General features: G+C 48.6%; 1 protein-coding gene across 1 annotated transcript in view; it reads left to right on the plus strand.

The window, feature by feature from the left end:
* The window catches only part of LOC310803800 (low-density lipoprotein receptor-related protein 1-like), a 65732-nt gene that overhangs the window by 19230 nt on the left and 26502 nt on the right, over positions 1-20000 (plus strand). Inside the window, exons 15-37 of the mRNA XM_083668695.1 lie at positions 2-82; positions 1307-1474; positions 4082-4264; positions 4415-4612; positions 4868-5113; positions 6619-6816; positions 8075-8279; positions 8483-8647; positions 8735-8979; positions 9468-9599; positions 11346-11573; positions 12200-12374; positions 14312-14406; positions 14522-14671; positions 14896-15036; positions 15263-15388; positions 15810-15941; positions 16144-16278; positions 16930-17059; positions 17207-17333; positions 17507-17658; positions 18352-18476; positions 19284-19658. Of these exons, the coding sequence (XP_083524821.1) occupies positions 2-82; positions 1307-1474; positions 4082-4264; positions 4415-4612; positions 4868-5113; positions 6619-6816; positions 8075-8279; positions 8483-8647; positions 8735-8979; positions 9468-9599; positions 11346-11573; positions 12200-12374; positions 14312-14406; positions 14522-14671; positions 14896-15036; positions 15263-15388; positions 15810-15941; positions 16144-16278; positions 16930-17059; positions 17207-17333; positions 17507-17658; positions 18352-18476; positions 19284-19658 (3912 nt within the window). The remainder of the gene's footprint in view (position 1; positions 83-1306; positions 1475-4081; positions 4265-4414; positions 4613-4867; positions 5114-6618; positions 6817-8074; positions 8280-8482; positions 8648-8734; positions 8980-9467; positions 9600-11345; positions 11574-12199; positions 12375-14311; positions 14407-14521; positions 14672-14895; positions 15037-15262; positions 15389-15809; positions 15942-16143; positions 16279-16929; positions 17060-17206; positions 17334-17506; positions 17659-18351; positions 18477-19283; positions 19659-20000) is intronic.

The following is a 20000-nucleotide window of genomic DNA, read 5'->3' on the forward strand; positions in this document are numbered from 1 at the left end:
GCCTACCCCACCTGCTTCCCCCTCACCCAGTTCACCTGCAACAACGGACGCTGCATCAATATCAACTGGCGCTGTGACAATGGTGAGTGTCTCTGTCCCTCCTTCTCCTCCTCCTCCTCCTCCTCCTCCTCCTCCTGCTGCTTCTGTGTTCTTGTTGTGTTTGTGTGTGTGTCATCTAGTCATCAGTCTGTCATCATTGGCCTGTTGCTGTGCATGTTGGGTAATGTCCCAGCTTCCCTCTATCTTTTTGTGAGTGGATGTTTGTGGGTTTGTGTCTTTCTTTTCTCCTTAATGTCATCAGCCCATTGTGTTTGTGTTTTTGTTGATCCATGTGTGTTGTTGTTTTTGTTGTTGTTGTTGTTGTTGTTGTTATTGTGCCGTGCGCCCACTCCGCTGTCTTCCGTTGGTTCTGTGTTTCAGAAAAGGATTGTGGGGACGGCTCTGATGAGTTGAATTGTCCGAACCCGACCGGTTAGTGCATAGATCAACATGCACCATAGCCATGACGCTAGGGGCTGCCTATGGGGTTGGGTTGGGTGGGGGGGGGGGGGGTAGGTTTGGGTGGAGCAGGGCTGCTTCCCTACTAATGGCAGCTTTACCCTTTACCACTAGTTCTATTAGTCATCTGAATATAACCTTAATGTAGGCCACTACTGCTGCTACTCACTCACTTGATGCAGGGACAGAGACTTTTACTAGTGTAATTGAATTGGACTTTACAAGAATGAAACACACAGAAAAGGAGCATCGCGTTGTTTGGGGTGGTGGTTTATCTTCATTGAATAACAAGGACCAAATTGACTCCCTGAATGTTAGCGATAGCGTGCTCCTGTCTGCTAACAGTCTGGCTATGTGACAGTAGACCCTCTGAAGATAAACACCACCAGATAAACATCCCTACTTGCACTGCTTCGAGGAGGTGAAACTAAGTGTTTGTGGAAAGCATTTCCTCCATTGCCAAGCTCAATGTATCAGTCCTGGGTACATTCACTCATGGTGCATGGTCTGATCTATGCAGTTTCTGTGATTTTATTTTACTCTCCCTTCCTCTTTCTCCTCATGTTGAATTTCAGTGTAATCTAAAGTGTAAGGTGTTTTTTGTGTGTGTGCATATAGCCAATATCACCAATAGTTGTACGGTACAGTATTAACAGCTACTGTTGTGGAAAAGAACTTTTAGCCAGGCACATAACCTGGGTGATTTTACAAGTATTGCTCATATAAGTGAATGTGTGTGTGTGTGTGTCTGACCTTCATGGTTTCCGACCTGTGCGTGGAAGATATGTGACGGCGTCTGTGTTTACAGATAACGACTGCGGTGACAACAGTGACGAGGCGGGCTGCAGCCACTCCTGCTCCAGCGCTCAGTTCAAGTGTAACAGCGGCCGCTGCATCCCCGACTACTGGACCTGCGATGGCGACAACGACTGTGGGGACTACAGCGACGAGACCCACGCCAACTGCACCAATCAGGGTGAGTGTCATCTCCGGGGAACCCACCAACCACAATGAGTCCTCAGTCCCAGTCCAAAAATAACACACCGACCAGGGTAAGCCTCAGCCCCCTAACCCACCAATCAGGGGGCGTTGAGCTGTTTACCCACTATCAGGAGAACTACAACCCTCAAAAGTGCCAGAAGTGTTATGTAAATGCTATAAGTATGTGTTGTGTAAATGCTATATCTGTGTTATGGGGGAGGAAGCGGGGGGCTGTCTCCCATGGCAGGCTGTGGTTTGATAGACAACTTCAAGACCCCAGCAGAGGAACAGACGTGTAATTACATCCAAACCGTGGTCTCTTAACCCATCTCTCCATCTAGAATGTTGATCTGGGAGGACCTCAGCCCACCATGTAATTAAGACTGGGGAAACAACCTCACAGTCTGTCTCCTCCGTCAGCGCAGTACACTATGTGTATTGGTCTTGTTGCTGGATTGTTTACAGTACTTTGCGGAGCAAAAAAAAAAAAAGGCCGCAGCCACACCTGAGAACTCAATAAAACCCTGTCTCTTGTGGCTCACTATGGAAACCACACTATTACATTTGTTACGCAGGTTCTAAGGCAAGAAAATGAAAGTGGTCGAAAAAAATCAAAGTGACAGGTTGAATGTGATAGAGTATCAGGGGGAGTTTTGAATACACATATCTACACTGTGGGCTGTAACCATAGAGTTAGGATCGCAGCTAGCCCGCCCCCCCCCCCTCCCCACACACACTTTTGCGGTGCTGGCTAATGGGCCAGTCCGGGTTTAGCCCCCCCCGTGGTGTACACAGAGTGGGAGAGGCGGAATTCTGAGGTTTTAATGAAGGTCAGAGGAGGACAGGCAGGCAGGATGCCTGAGGAGGTGTGTGTGTGTGTGTGTGTGTGTGTGTGTGTGTGTTTGTGTGTTTGTGTGCGTGTGTGTGTGTGTGAGAAAAGATCAGGCTCTACACCCATACAGTGGCACAGGTCCAATCACACCTCTCATACTCTTTCACACTTTCAACCATTCTAAAGCTTACGTTCTCTGTCTATCAAAAAGGCATATGTACACACACACACACACCCTCCCTCCCTCCCTTATGCCAGCCATTGACCTTTTATGTCCAAATCTTTCATTGATTCTCTTAATTACTGATGGGTCTATTGGCCAATCCACTGAAGCGTCCACTGTATCCGTGTGAAAGCTCTGTCCCTCAGTGCTTTGCATCGCCCCTGCCATTGTTCCTCTGCCAACCTCTGACGCGTGGGCGTCTAGGTCAGTCATTTGCATTCATTTAGCCGTGCCAGGTCGTAAGTGAATGTCAGCACTCTGGTAATGGTGTGATTGATGTACCGCACTGTGTTTATGAATGACTCATCTCACCTTTGTCTCTGAGGGCATTGTCGGTGCCCCTCACCCCCTCTGTGCACTCCCAAACACATGCCAAACCCTGACTTTTGCAACGCAGGTCTCTGACTATGCCAGTTCCCTATTAGTCTGCCTCTTCTGGCCAGCGCTGGGATGCTTTAGTGACGACCAGGTGTCACACTGCCGAAGCGTGATGTCCTAGCGGAATCTGGAATGTTCTCTGGGTGAGAAGCGGGTGACATTGTTTCCCCTGCGCTGCTCCACAGTGGGAGGTGAGAGGATGTGACTGACACAGTGAGCTGGCTGTGAGATCTCTGGCTGGGGGGGGAGAGTGTCCTAATGGGGGGGGGGAGAGGGGAGGCTGGGGGGGGAGAGTGTCCTAATGAAGCACGTGGCTGAGTGGCTGTGAACTGTCTGATTTGTCCCACCTCTCCTCTCTCCTCTCTGGGACCATGGTGCACCGCAGCAGTGTCTGTTAGTCACACACATTCAGGATGAAGAAAATAAAGAGCGCACACCCAAGGCGAGGTGCTGACTTGCGACGTAATGACAATTGAAGTCGCACACTGTTCTGTCATTGCTGTGACGTTTTTCTGCCACGGGTGTTTTGGCTCAATGGCCTTCCTCAGAGTGTGACACACATTCAGCCATGTTTTATCTGTCACCTTCATAAAGAGTATTATGCGTATATGATGATGAATGAAAATCCATACTTTGCCTGAAATCCTACTCCATTTTAATACCACCTCTCTATTTCTCTCTCTCTCTCTGTCTCTCTCTGTCTCTCTCTCTCTCTCTCTCTGTGTCTCTCTCTCTCTCTCTGTCTCTCTCTCTCTCTCTCTCTCTCTCTCTCTCTGTGTCTCTCTGTCTCTCTCTCTCTCTCTGTGTCTCTCTGTCTCTCTCTCTCTCTCTCTCTCTGTGTCTCTCTGTCTCTCTCTCTCTCTCTCTCTGTGTCTCTCTGTGTCTCTCTCTCTCTCTCTCTGTGTCTCTCTGTGTCTCTCTCTCTCTCTCTCTCTGTGTCTCTCTCTCTCTCTCTCTCTCTGTGTCTCTCTGTCTCTCTCTCTCTCTCTCTCTGTGTCTCTCTCTGTGTGTCTCTGTGTCTCTCTCTCTCTCTGTGTGTCTCTGTGTCTCTCTGTGTCTCTCTCTCTCTGTGTCTCTCTGTGTCTCTCTCTCTCTCTGTGTCTCTCTGTGTCTCTCTCTCTCTCTGTGTCTCTCTGTGTCTCTCTCTCTCTCTGTGTCTCTCTCCCCAGCCACACGTCCGCCAGGCGGCTGTCACACAGATGAGTTCCAGTGTCGCATGGACGGCCTGTGCATCCCCATGCGCTGGCGCTGCGACGGCGACACGGACTGCATGGACCTGAGCGACGAGAAGAACTGTGAGGGCGTCACGCACATGTGTGACCCGGCCGTCAAATTTGGCTGCAGAGACTCTGGTGAGGAGACAGAACCTCAAAATGCGGCCTGTTTCTGTTTTAAGCTAACAAGAGAGAACTTTGTTTAGTTTTTTTTGCCACGTTGGAAATGTGTTGTGTAGTGTATCCAGCCTGTCAGGTCTCACCTCAGCCCTTTAACCCTGTCTGTAGCACGCTGCATCAGCAAGGCGTGGGTGTGTGACGGGGACAGCGACTGCGAGGACAACTCGGACGAGGACAACTGCGAGGCGCTGGTGTGTAAGCTCTCCCACCACGTGTGCGCCAACGACTCCACCATCTGCCTGCCCGCCGAGAAGCTGTGCGACGGCACCGACAACTGCCCCGACGGCTCAGACGAGAAACTCTGCGGTAGGTCCCGTTGCCGCTACCAACTCCATTACCCATGGGGCACTGCTGCTTCCAACAAGCAAGAAGGAGATCAGCAGATAAGCTTTGTTGTGTTCCACACACACTGACATTTGAAATTCAAGTACATAATATTATGTTGTTGTCAAATGTGACCTTATCCCCCCCCCCCCCCCCCCCGCCTCCTTATCCCCTTTTCTCAACTCCCTCTCTCTCTCTCTCTCTCTGTTCCCAACTCTCTCTCTCTCTCTGTTCCAGACCTGTGCTCGCTGGATAATGGGGACTGCAGCCATAATTGCACGGTGGCCCCTGGCGAGGGCGTGGTGTGTTCGTGCCCACTGGGCATGGAGCTGGGCAACGACAACAAGACCTGTACCATCCAGAGCTTCTGTGCCAAGCACCTCAAGTGCAGCCAGCGCTGCGAACAGGACAAGTTCAGCGTCAAGTGCTCCTGCTATGAGGGCTGGGAACTGGAGCCAGACATGGAGAACTGCAAGAGCACCGGTGAGGACAGAGGGAGGGAGGGAGGGAGGGGGGAGGGGGGAGTGGGTGTGAGAGGAACAGGGAGAAGAGAGAGAGGGAGGGAGGGAGAAGGCAATGAAGAGACGTGGGAGGTCAGAGAGTGTGAAATGGGGAGGGAGAGAAGAGGGGGGTTTGTGGCCAGAAATTATGGTTTGGGATGAAATGAGGGAAAGTCGGGAATTCTGAGAGTGCAGAGGACACTGGCAGTGAGTGAGGAATGACAGCCCCATGATGGATGATGGGTGTGGGGCATGTGAGAGAGGTGTTTGGGGTTTGGGTTCCCGTGAAGGGCAGGAGATGGATGGACGGGAAGAGAGGATTCAAGGCCAGGAAGTGTTGTGGTTTTTGGTTGACGGGGTTGAGAAGAGAGCAGAGCAGAGATGCACTGGCAGGAAGCTGTGTGGTTAGAGAGTGGTCCCGTCCCACTGAGCCAAACGATGGGACTATGTGTTGCTGATACTCTTCTGTACAATAGACATACTGTGGGAGAGAGGAGGAGGAGGAGGAGGAGGAGGAGGGGGAGGGGGAGGAGGGGGAGGGGGAGGAGGAGGGGGAGGGAGGGAGGGGGAGAAGAGGGAGGGAGGGAGGGAGAAGAGGCTAGAGGCTGTGTTCACATGAGGATGAGAAAAGAGCCTGAGGGGAGGACAAGAGACTTAAGAACAGAGGGAGGGAAGATGGAGAGAAAAGGAGGGAGATAGAGGGATGACGGTGTGAGAAACAGGGTTTAGAGAAGAGAGATGAAGATGAATAGAAAACTAGCAACAAAAAAAAAAGGGGGAAATGAGGAAAGAGTGAGGGATAAAGGGATTGTAAGACGTGGGAGAGATGAGTGGAGAGAGAAGTAACAGGAAAATAGGAGGGGGGGGGGGGGGATTAGGAGAACTCTGTCTGCATTAAAAACACCCTGTTTTTCCCCACATAAGGAAGCCAGCTTCCCCCTTATAGAAGCTAGTCAGTGATTCAACCTGCATAGTGATTCAGGCCTGCACCCCCAGTTAGAAGAAGCGTCAACCACACACAACCATTCATCAAACTGTCTGCAAGCCACAGATAACTCCAGCTCCATTTTACACAGGGTTTTAATTACCGAGGATTATCATTAAGACACACACACACACACACAGTACAGTTGCGTACCGCGAACATGGCTGCAGCCGCTTTGCTGACTATTAACAAGCTCAGTTGGTGGGAACCATTTGAAGTCAAAGCCAGGAGAAGGAAAGCTCTATGTTTAGCCATTTGATTTCTGCTTTGAATTCACTCCCTGAATTGATGCGGAGGAGTTGAAAGTCATGTTAGTCATTTATCAGAGGCTTTTAACCAAAGCGACTTACAAAGAGTTAATTTGTCTGAAGTCCACGAATAAACTGTACATCACAGTCATCGTAAGTAAAACCTTTGATAAGAGTTGACCCCCAACTACTGGTCTGTGTTTCCCTTATTGACATGTCTTCATGGCTGATGGTACCTCCTCTCTTCTCCCTCAGATCCCTTCAAACCCTTCATCATCTTCTCCAACCGCCATGAGATCAGGCGTATTGACCTGAACAAGGGGGAGTTCAGCGTCCTGGTGCCTGGCCTCAGGAACACCATCGCCCTGGACTTCCACCTTGCCGAGAGCTCTCTCTACTGGACCGACGTGGTGGAGGACAAGATCTACCGGGGGAAACTGTCAGAGAACGGAGGTGAGGTGACTGGTTATTTTGACCTTGTTTGACCTTGTTTGACCAGTCAACACATTCTTAACAGTAACTAATTCCGTGTTGTCCAAGTGAGAAGTAAGCAAGCTTAATGTACTTAATGTAATGTGCAAACTAAGCGATTAGGTACAGGGGTTGGTTGGCCATATGCCATTAGTCCATACGGCAATGATGAATGAATGGACTGGGAAATATGCCAAAGTAGCATCCCTCGTCAACAAAAGCACATTTCTTTCCCTTCTGAGAGAGAGCGCAAACTTTCACGATGACTCATCTAATCTCCCAAATGTCTCCACAGTTGGGAATTCTGGGAATAGTAGTTATATTGTTCTGTAGGCCTACCTGCTGCTGTGGGGGAAGCTGGTAAACAACAAAACAGATGGTCCAGCATTTGCCGAAAGACAAAACTAATCAATCAAAACCACACAGCCACCTTAAAAAAAAGGCAAAACCAATCAATCAAAACTTAACAGCTACCTTCAAAGAGGCAAAACCAATCAATCAAAGTCAATCTACAGTATAGAGCACATGAGACCCTCATTACAGCAGGGGGGCATAATGAGCGTGTGTGTTGTGTGTGTGCATGTCTGTGTCTGTCAGTCTGTCTGTCCATTTCTTTCTTTCTTCACTGCCCCGGTTAGGATAATGACTAGTCTCTATGATTAGACCGTTCTCTTTTGATTAGGGACCTGGAATGGAAAAAATGAACGGGTGAGAGAGGGGGATGAAAGGGAGAAGTGTTTTGTGTTTTGCTCCTCCTGTTTCTTGTTTGCCCTGGCTCCTCGTTTTGTGTGTTTACACAGGCCCATACTGGTGTAGGAAACATCCTGTTAGCGGGATGATTGCTGCCTGGGTAGTTGGCACTGCGTTGGTATACAAACTATGCCACTTTGTTTGTTTGTTTTTTTTCTCAGGATCTGACTCGTAACACACAGACAATGGGAAGGGACATGTGGCCAAGGGGGATTTGTTAATTGTAATGATGGCACTTTATCAATCAATTCATTAAGAATTGATGGCCAGGAGGCAGAGGGCATTTGAGGGCAGAGCGTGAATACTCCTGCAGTCACAGGAGGAGGAATGACACAGCAAAGCCCATGATCAAATTAACTCCCTCTCCATCTTTCTTTCCTCTTCTATCCTCTGCCCCATCCTCTCTCTCTCTCTCTCTCTCTCTCTCTCTCTCTCTCTCTCTCTCTCTCTCTCTTTCCCTAACCTGCCCCTCTTCCTTTCCATGTCCCAGCCCTGACCAGTTTTGACGTGGTCATCCAGTATGGCCTGGCCACTCCGGAGGGCCTGGCAGTGGACTGGATAGCAGGAAACATCTACTGGGTGGAGAGTAACCTGGACCAGATCGAGGTGGCCAAGCTGGACGGCACCATGAGGACCACCCTCCTGGCTGGGGAGGTGGAGCACCCCCGCGCCATCGCTCTGGACCCCCGCTACGGGTGAGAACCAGCAGGGGATAGACTGTGGTGGGGGGGGGACTGAGGCAAAATACCTTACGGGAATTAGTTTGGATTTCTGTTTAAATTGACTTTCCCTTGCTACCTATGTTTTATTGGCATTGGTACAGCTCAACCCAGTGTTATTGTCCAACATATAAAGAGTACTGTATACTCCATGTGTGTGTGTGTGTGTGTGTGTGTAGGATCCTGTTCTGGACGGACTGGGACGCCAGTATGCCGAGGATCGAGGCGGCGTCGATGAGTGGGGAGGGTAGGACGACCATCCACAAGGAGACAGGAAATGGAGGCTGGCCCAATGGACTCACTGTTGACTACCTGGAGCTCCGCATCCTGTGGATCGACGCCAGGTTAGAGAGAGGACACACACACACACACACACACACACACACACACACGTATTGTGAACTTATTCTATCATGTTGTCCATCCTCTAGGTCTGACGCCATTTACTCAGCGAAGTACGATGGTTCTGGGCTGATAGAGGTGCTGAGGGGACACGAATACCTGTCGCACCCATTCGCCGTCACTATGTACGGGGGAGAGGTTTATTGGACGGACTGGAGGACCAACACACTGGCCAAGGCCAACAAATGGACCGGCAACAATGTCACTGTGGTCCAGAGAACCAACACACAACCTTTTGACCTGCAGGTCTATCATCCCTCCAGACAGCCCCAGGGTAGGACAAACACACACCCACACACACACACATTCACGCACAAAACCACACAGACATACAGACAGACAGTCAGTAGAGTGCAAACTGCAAACATAGATCCCCACATACAGCAGGACTTACCTTGAGTGACCTTCTGTGTTAATTTCAGTCCATTTCCCCCAAGGCCTGGCCAGACTGCTACCTCTACTCTCTAGAGACAGACCAAAGTGACCAGAGTCACAAAGCAGCCATGTGATAGGCTAGCTAGGAGCTGTCATGTGATAGACTAGCTAGGAGCTGTCAATGTGTCACTGATGAGGGAAGCGCATCTGACCTCCCTTGTCACAAGCACTCACACTCAAAATGGTCACGCATAAAAAAGCCCCCCATTTATTTATGAGAGAGAATGACAAAAAGGGTATTTTATATGCATATTGTGTGTGCCTCTCATTTATCTTTCCGCTCCCTCCCTCCCTCCCGCCCTCCCTCCCGCCCTCCCTCCTCTACAGCTCCTAACCCGTGTGCTGCCAATGATGGGATGGGCCCGTGCTCTCACCTGTGTCTGATCAACTACAACCAGACCTTCTCCTGCGCCTGCCCTCACCTCATGAAGCTGGGCACCAACAAACACACCTGTTACGGTAACAACACACACACACCTATAGTACTTCACATAGCGTGCGTGCACACACAGACATACACACACACACACAAACTGCACCAGTAATTACAAACAGCCCCCCCACACACACTGCTATTGACAGTCACAATGCTAAGAGAAGGAATATCTTTTTTTATTTTTTTATTAATTTATTTACAGAAACTTTTTCCACACTCTCCCTTTCTCTCCTGAGCTGGCAGATTGTCTACTGCCCTGTGTGTTTGTCTTGGCAGAGTGCTGTATTTTGAAGTGGCACACAGCATGATTCCTATCATTGCAGGTGTGTGTGTGTGTGTGTGTGTGTGTGTGTGTGTGTGTGTGTGTGTGTGTGTGTGTGTGTGTGTGTGTGTGTGTGTGAGTGTGAGTGAGTGTGTGTGTGAGTGAGTGAGAGAGATAATTCAGGTCTCAGTACCTACGTACGGAGGTTTATCCCCACAGCAGCGGTCCAGGCTGAACACACAGCTTCACCACACACATCCCACAGGATCGGGTTCTCTCTGCTGATCCCCCTGAATCCCTGCCGCTGTGTCACAGCCTACATACATACATACAAACAAACACACACACACACACATACACGCAATACTACATTCTCTCACTTTTTTGGCATTGTACCACAGTGATGGTTTGAGGCAAACTGTGTGTTTTGTCTCTGTGTGTGAGTTTAGTATTCAGGGGAGCAGTTTCTATTATCTTTGGGGGTAATGGGATGGAGAGCCACACTCTGTCTAATGCAGGCATCAGCCACAACTCTCAACCATTCACATCCAAGCCTGGGCTATCTGATACAGATGGGCAGAACAGTCATTACTGCCATTCCTACACACACACACACACACACACAGACACACACACACACACGGTAATGACACTGTTCAGCATAATGCAGATATCATGCCTCAGCGCTGACTGAATTCATTTAGGGCAGAGTCATCGCTCTGTCATTGAGTTAGCGTGCCAAACACAATCAGTCCTCACTGCCGGTATCAGTTGGTGCGATAAGTGACTGTGTTCATTGGATGCTGACGTGGGAGGGACATAAGTACAAAATGTCAACATGTTTTCGAGGACATACAGATGCTTGGACTTGTGAGTCCTTGATACGGCTCAGAACATCCATGGCGGGAAGGGCGCGACTCCGCTCCGTCTGCCAACCCTCAGCTCGTGGCTTTTCTGGTGTTCTGTGTTTGATGTGTTTTGTGGCGCAAGCCATAAAAGCCAAATACACATGTACATGTTTTACCCCCCTTCCTTCCTTCCCCAAAAAAATGGACAATAAAGCTTTTGAACTTTAACTGGATGGATTAAAAACACGTTCTCCTTCATACAGACATGCTGTCAATGTCCTCATCACCTCTCTCTTACCTCTCCTCTCTCTCTCTCTCTCTCTCTCTCTCTATCTCTCTCTGTCTGTCTCTCTCTTTCTCTATCTCTCTCTGTCTCTCTCTGTCTGTCTCTCTCTCTCTCTATCTATCTCTCTCTGTCTCTCTCTCTCTATCTCTCTCTCTCTATCTCTCTCTATCTCTCTCTGTCTCTGTCTGTCTCTCTCTGTCTCTCTCTCTCTATCTCTCTCTCTCTCTATCTCTATCTCTCTCTCTCTATCTCTCTCTGTCTCTCTCTGTCTGTCTCTCTCTATCTCTCTCTCTCTCTCTCTCTCTCTCTCTCTCTCTCTCTCTCTGTCTCTCTCTCTCTCTCTCTCTCTCTCTGTCTCTCTCTCTCTCTCCAGAGTCTCGCCAGTTCCTACTGTATGCCCGTCAGATCGAGATCCGAGGCGTGGACATAGACAACCCCTACTACAACTACATCATCTCCTTCACCGTGCCAGACATTGATAACGTGACGGTGGTGGACTACGACTCCCAGGAGCACCGCATCTACTGGTCAGACGTACGGACGCAGACCATCAAGAGAGCCTTCATCAACGGGACCGGGGTGGAGACGGTGGTGTCTGCCGGTAGGAAGGAAGGAAGGGATGAATGAACAGACGTTTGGCTAAAATCATTTTACATTTTCTCACATTTACATTTATGGCATTTAGCAGACACCTTTATCCAAAGCGACTTACAACAAATACATTTGTCTAAGTAAGTGAATCATCTATCCATCAGTCATCATGAGAAAAAGTAATCGATGGTAGGACCAGGGGCTATTGGCAGTCACAATGCTAGAAGAAGGAATATCTATTTTTATTATTATTAATTTATTTACAGAAACTTGTTCAGGTGGGTAGTGGGGATGAAGAGGTCTTTAGGGGGACAGTTAAGATGTAGCCTGAAGAGATGGGTCTTCAATCTACGGCAGAAGGTGATAGGTAGATCACTCAGATGATGACCATAATATGCCACTGACAGGACAGTCTTGTACGAGCCTGTTGTTGCTTTTTGATGGAGGTCATATTTTTATAGAAATGAACAGCTGGGGCGCTTGGTTGCGTAGCACACTTTTCTATTGGTCTGCTTATTTGTTAGAAGTTGACGTACTGCTGGTTTTTGCATTCTCTCATAAAATAATTTGTGTGTGTGTGTGTGTGTGTGTGTGTGTGTGTGTGTGTGTGTGTGTGTGTGTGTTTGCCCTGGCTAGACCTGCCTAACGCCCATGGTCTGGCAGTGGACTGGGTGTCCAGGAACCTGTTCTGGACCAGCTATGACGCCAATAAGAAACAGATCAATGTGGCCAGACTGGACGGGTCATTCAAGAACGCAGTCATCCAGGGCCTGGATAAACCACACTGTCTGGTGCTGCACCCAATACTGGGGTAGGTAACACACACACACACACACACACACACACACACACACACACACACACACACACACACACACACGTATATACACACAGAACAGAGATAACGTCATACTGTGATCAATGCAGCTTTCAAAAAAGACTATCAGACACCCTGCTGTTTTCACCTCTAACCCACCCTTCTCACACACACACACACACACACACACACACACACACACACACACACACACACACAGACACACAGACAGGCTGTCAGACTTCCTACTGCCATGACAGGCAGGATAGTTTAGATGGTGGCTGACCTCTGGCAGCTCTCTCGCTCTGGCAGGGACTCCAATTTCTCTCTCATCTCTCCCTTTTCATCTCCCTCCCTCTCTCTCTTCCTCCATTCCTCTCTCTCTCTTTCTCAACAGATGGCTGCTGTGCTCAGAGCCAGACAGCACTTATACATTATTTACACGCTGTCACACACTGGCCTCCTCTCTCTGTCTCAATTTCCCTCTCTCTCACTCTCTCTTGGACTCTCTCACTCGCTCTTGGACTTTCTCACTCTCTCTCTCTTTCTCTCTCTTTGTCTCACTTTCCCTCTCTCTCACTTTCTCTTGGACTTTCTCACTCTCGCTTTCTCTCACTCGCTTTCTGTTTAAAATCTCTTGTCTCTCTCTCTGTCTCTGTCTCTCTCTCTCTCTCTGTCTCTCTCTCTCTCTCTCTGTCTCTCTCTCTCTCTGTCTCTCTCTCTCTCTCTCTGTCTCTCTCTCTCTCTCTGTCTCTCTCTCTCTGTCTCTCTCTCTCTCAGCAGGCCCTCTTCTTTTCCGCTGAGTAAATCACTAGCAGACATTCTGTGTGTTTATGTGTTTGTCTTTGTGTGTGCATATGTGTGTGTGTGTTTGTGTGTGTTTGTGAATATGTGTGGGGTGGACGTAGAAGGGATATTTTCTTTTATGAATGCCTCTGCCTTTTTGTTTTTTTTAAAGACTTACTTAACTGCAGGAATGTTTCCGATTTTGGCTTTGTTTGCATGGGGGAAAACAAGAAACAGATGCACGATCCATATGCTGCAGCCCTATCCTCTTTTGTACCAGAAAACACACACACACACACACACACACACACACACACCACCTAGAATAAGTGTGGAGTGGGCCGGGGGCCAGGAAAAGGGGGGGTTGGGGACAGACAGACATGAGAGAGAGTGGGAGGTTTAAATGTTTTGCAGGAACTTTATTCAAATGCATGATAACTAAACAAACGTAGGGTGCGGTGGAAGTGGTTGTTTTTTGAGAGGAAGTGGGGAGAGGGGGTGGAGGATAAATATTCCCTTGATCTAAACAGAGTGACACACATGCTAAAGCAATCACACTGTGTGTGTGTGTGTGTGTGCGTGCGCGCGTGTGTGCGCACACGCATCAACGTCTACCTACTCTGTACTAAATCATGCCTGCAAAAAGAGTGCCCACTAGTACACTCTGTATCTGATTAGATACAGTACTGTATGTGTGCAAAGCTGTCATCAAAGCAAAAGGTGGCTACTTTGAAGAATCTAAAATATAAAACATATTCTGGTTTGTTTCGCACTTTTTTGTTTACTACATAATTCCATATGTGTTCCTTCATAGTTCTGATGTCTTCAATATTAATCTACAATGTAGAAAATAATAAAAATAAAGAAAAACCATTGAATGAGAAGGTGTGTCCAAACTTTTGAGTGGTACTGTATGTGGGGACAGTCTTTGAAATTCATTCATGTTGGTGGTTCAACATGTGCAGGCGGATCCTCACTTTAAGCTTCTCTTGTGGTTTTTTTCCTTATTCTCTGAAAATGTCTCATCTCACCCCTGCCGAACCCTTCATGAGAGTGTCATGATGATGATGCAGACTACTAAGCGAAACATTCTCTCTTTCAATGCGTCTTGGGTTTACTGACGGTCTGTGTTTTCTGTCTTCTAGGAAGCTCTACTGGACAGACGGAGACAACATCAGCGTTGCCAACACAGACGGCGGTAACCGCAGCGTCCTCTTCACCAACCAGAAAGGCCCCGTGGGTGAGTGACCCTGAGCACCAGAGCACACGATAGGGGGTCCAACCCTAACCCTCCTTCACCCCATCGGTGAGTAACAAGGTCATACTTATGTTTATTTCCTCCCTCCCTTCTCCAGGCTTGTCCATTGACTTTGACACAGAGCAGCTGTACTGGATCAGCTCCGGGAACAGCACCATCAGCCGCTGTAAGCTGGACGGGTCTGAACTGGAGGTGCTGGAGGGGGTCAAGGGCAAACTGACCAAGGCCACGGCGCTGGCTGTTATGGGTACGTGGCTCTAAAGTGACCCTGTACTTGTCACTAGACCATCCATCCTGTTCTTGTGTGTTTGAAAACTGAAAATACCTAAAACTGTAGATTGGGGGGGGGGGGGGGGTAATCGTTTTTTTTTTTTAAATGTGATTATTGATAGAATGGGTTAGGGTTGTTTTTGATTGGTCATCCTGTGGTGATGTGTCATGTTCTGATTGGCTGTGTGTGCTGTGCTGTAGGAGAGAAGCTGTGGTGGGCGGACCAGGGCACCGACCAGATAGGGACATGTGACAAGAAGGACGGAGGCAACTGGAAGGTCCTGAGGAACAGCACTTCCCCCATGATGCACATGAAGATCTACAACGAGACAGTGCAGAAAGGTGTGTGTGTGTGTGTGTGTCGGTGTGCGCGTGCGTCTGTGTGCGTGCACGTCTGTGTGTGTGTGACGGTGCGCGTGTGTCTGAGTACTTCTCATGCACCATCTATTATTAAAGCAGTGCTCCTTTGTTTCTCTGCGAGGGACTGAATGTCTGTACTTGTTGTGATGTGTATCTTCTGTTTCTGTACTCCACTGTTTATGTGTGTTTTTTTCGCTTGTGTTTCCAGGCAGCAATCTGTGCAGTAATAACAACGGAGACTGTTCCCAGCTGTGCCTCCCCACCTCCCCCACCACCAGGTCTTGCATGTGCACCGCCGGATACAGCCTCCGCAGCGGCCAGCAGTCTTGCGAGGGTGAGACATACACACACACACACACACACGCAGACACAAACACAAACACACACGCGCAGACACACACACACACACACACACACACACATGCAGACATACACACACACACACACACACGCAGACACAAACACAAACACACACACGCAGACACACACACGCACACACACACACACACACACACACACACACACACATCTGCACATAAAATAACATTTGGAATACTTTATTTGGATGTGTTTGATACCGTTCTTCATTCCGTTGCTTCCATTACAATGAGAACCATTCTCCTCCATGTTTCCTCCTCCTCCAGCCTCCCCTGATCCACGGTTTACAGTCCATGTGTCTGTTGTGTCCTGAGAGTGCTCACACTGTACCTATATACAAAATGATCAACTCTGGGTAATGTTTTGCTTGGCCACAGGCGTGGGCTCCTTCCTGCTGTACTCTGTGCACGAGGGCATCCGAGGCATCCCTCTGGACCCCTCTGACAAGTCTGACGCCCTGGTGCCCGTGTCGGGCACCTCCCTGGCCGTCGGGATCGACTTCCATGCAGGTACACAACATACACACACACACACACACACAACATGGAATTTCATATATTTAACAGACTGTTTTAACTGTTCCCTTGCTTTTTAGATGTAACACATGGATATACAGTATCTATGAAGATATACAGACAGACAGTATGATAGAAACATTAGTTTAGTTGTATAGTTTTCTGTTCTCATGGCCCTGTCTCTCCCCACCTCCAGACAATGACACCATCTACTGGGTGGACATGGGCCTGAGCACCATCAGCAGAGCGAAGAGAGACCAGACCTGGAGAGAGGACGTGGTCACCAACGGCATCGGCAGGGTGGAGGGCATCGCTGTGGACTGGATAGCTGGTGAGGCAAACACACACACACACACACACACACACACACACACACACACACACACACACACACACATACACACTCATACACACACACACATACACACACACACACACACACACACACATATGCACACATGCGCTCACTGGCAAGCACACTCATGGGCTCACAGGCACGCACACCTACGCACACACCTCAGAGAGAGACACACACACACACACACACACACACACACACACACAGACAGACAGAAGGGGAAAGTGAGGAAAGGTTAGAGACAGAGAGAGGGAGAGGAGAGAGAGGGGAAGAGAGGTTGAATAATCAGATCACATGACAGGGGTGTGATCTTCACTGCAAGCCGGATGAGTAATGAATACTGCAGCAGCATTACACCCTCATCCCAGCAATCAAATATTCCGCTTTGGAAACCCCCCCCCCCCCCCCCCCCACCGCACGACACCATCAACCCACTACACCACACAATACAACAACACCTCCACATCAACAAACACTGCATGTTTTCATGTCCCTTTGGTGCAGACGCCAAGACACTTTTGAAATAAATACACTACGGTACTTTGTTCTCACACACATTGTCTTCACATGTATTTGCAGTACGGCAACTGTATTGTATCACTTCTCCCTCCTCCTCCCCCACAGGGAACATCTACTGGACTGACCAGGGCTTTGACGTGATCGAGGTAGCCAGACTGAATGGTTCCTTCCGATATGTGGTCATCTCCCAGGGCCTGGACAAGCCTCGTGCCATCACTGTCCACCCAGAGAAAGGGTGAGGAGTGAGAGGACAGGGAGGAATGTAGTTAAACGTTGCAATCGTGGTGGAATAAAACCTTGTTGAATGCCGGGGGGTAGGGGTACTGTAGCTAGCTGTAAAACTCACTTTTACTCCTATATGTGTGTGTTTGTGTGTGAGCAGGTATCTGTTCTGGACAGAGTGGGGTCAGTACCCACGCATCGAGAGGTCTCGTCTGGACGGTACTCAGAGGGCCGTGCTGGTCAACAACAGTATAAGCTGGCCTAACGGCATCTCCATTGACTACCAGGTACTGTATAGAGGGCAGTATGCACACACACGCACACACACACACACACACACACACACACATGCACACACACTGTCCATTCACTAGCAAGTATATTATACACAGACATTACCCATTACACACACTTTTCCATTGGATTCATTTTACCTGTGTGTGTGTGTGTGTGTTTGCAGGATGGTCTGCTGTACTGGTGTGATGCTCGCACAGACAAGATTGAACGCATCAACCTGGAGACAGGAGAAAACAGGGAGGTGGTCCTAGCCAACAACAACATGGACATGTTCTCTGTCTCAGTGTTTGAGAGCTACATCTACTGGAGCGACAGGTCAGCCTGCCTCTCTCTCTCTCTGCCTCTCTCTCTCTGTCTCTCTCTCTGTCTCAGTCTCCTCTCTATCTGTGTCTTTCTCTCTCTTCCCTCTCTCTGTCTCTCTGTCTCAGTCTCCTCTCTATCTGTGTCTTTCTCTCTCTTCCCTCTCTCTGTCTCTCTCTCTGTCTCAGTTTCCTCTCTCTGTCTCTCTCTCTGTCTCAGTCTCCTCTCTATCTGTCTCTGTCTCTCTCTCTGTCTCTCTCTCTGTCTCTCTCTTCCCTCTCTCTGTCTCTCTCTCTGTCTCAGTCTCCTCTCTATCTGTGTCTTTCTCTCTCTTCCCTCTCTCTCTCTGTCTCTCTGTCTCAGTCTCCTCTCTATCTGTGTCTTTCTCTCTCTTCCCTCTCTCTCTCTGTCTCTCTGTCTCAGTCTCCTCTCTATCTGTGTCTTTCTCTCTCTTCCCTCTCTCTCTCTGTCTCTCTGTCTCAGTCTCCTCTCTATCTGTCTCTGTCTCTGCCTTTCGCTGACATCCTCTCCCATTAGTTTACTGTAACCGTGATTTATTCCCTCTCTTCTGTCATCATCCTTCTCCTCTGGGGTCTGTCTCTCTCTCTGTCTCTCTCTCTCTCTCTATCTCTGTGATATCATGTCTCTCTCTGTCTCTCTCTCTCTCTCTATCTCTGTGATGTCATGTCTCTCTCTGCTCTCTCTCAGGACCCATGCCAATGGCTCCATCAAGAGAGGCAACAAAGACAACGCCACAGAATCAGTGTCTCTGCGTACAGGCATTGGAGTACAGCTCAAAGACATCAAAGTCTTCAACAGGGCCAGGCAGCAAGGTGGGCCTGAATCATTCATTCATCAAATCTGCTTTGATTTGGTTTACAGGGGGCAGCCACGATATCCCAAACCAATTGTTTGATGTGATTTGGAATCAAACAGTATTCGTAGAATATAGGATGAATAGAATAGAATTAATGTATCGAAATTGATATACTGGTCCTCTGTGGCTCATGGTGCTAGGAACGCTTAGGCTGTGGATTCGCTTCCCGCTGGGACCATATATACTAAAAAATGCATGTCCTCACTGCAATGTAAGTCACTTTGGATAAAAGCGACAGCTATATGGCATATAGTACATACAGTGCCTTCGGAAAGTATTCAGACCCTTCACTTTTTCCACATTTTGTTTTGTTATAGACTCAATTTAAAATGGATTAAATTCCAAAGAATTTGCCATCAATCCACACACAATACCCCAGAATGTTTATTATTATTATTTTTTTAAATTTCAGTAAATGTATTAAAATTGAAATACAGAAATACCTCATGTACATAAGTATTCAGACCCTTTGCTATGACACTCTTAAAATGAGCTAAAATGCTAAAATGTCATCAACAAATCACTCAAAAAGTTGAACTGAGTCCATCTTAATGCAAGGATAATAGTTCATGTAATTCTGGAATTAATATCTTTGTTTTTATAGGGTCTCTGATTTACATAGGATACAAAATGTGGAAAAGATGAAGGGGTCTGAATACTTTCCAAAAGCACTGTGTGTGTGTGTATATATATATTTATATATATATATAGAGAGAGAGAGAAATGTGATATGTAACATTTGATATCTTCCTCTCTTTTATAGGAACCAACGTGTGTAAGGACAACAACGGCGGGTGCCAGCAGCTCTGCCTTTTCCGCGGCAATGGCCAGCGCACGTGCGCCTGCGCCCACGGAATGCTGGCAGAGGACGGGAGCGCCTGCCGCGACTACGACGGCTACCTGCTCTACTCGGAGCGGACTATCCTAAAGAGCGTCCACCTGTCGGACGAGAACAACCTCAACGCGCCTATAAAACCGTTCGAGGACCCGGAGCACATGAAGAACGTCATCGCCCTCACCTTCGACTACCGCGGCGGAGGCGGGAAAGGGGCCAATCGGATCTTCTTCAGCGACATCCACTTTGGCAACATCCAGCAGATGAACGACGACGGGTCCGACCGCAAGACCGTGGTGGAGAGTGAGTAGCCTACTTTCTTATATTCTTTTATCACCCCCCCCCCCCCCCCTATTCCTCTCCTCCCTCAGGTCCTCCATTCCCTCTAGGTTGATTGAGACTTCAGTGAAGAGTCCACACTGCCCTGTTAACTCTACCATACCATCTCCCACTAACCTCCCCCTGCCAGCCCTCTCCTAGAGCAACATCCCATCTCCTCTCCCCCCCAGGGCACCTGCACTCCTCTTCCCTGTTGGGGTGTGCGATGTGATACAGTCTGGCTGTGGACAGATTCATTTGTAGTGCAGGACTGCACTGGCCGGTTCCTAACTGTGTTATTTGACTAAGCTCATGAAACATTTCTCC

The sequence above is a fragment of the Argentina silus genome, assembly GCF_951799395.1.
Source record: "Argentina silus genome assembly, chromosome: 4".
Taxonomy (NCBI): domain Eukaryota; kingdom Metazoa; phylum Chordata; class Actinopteri; order Argentiniformes; family Argentinidae; genus Argentina; species Argentina silus.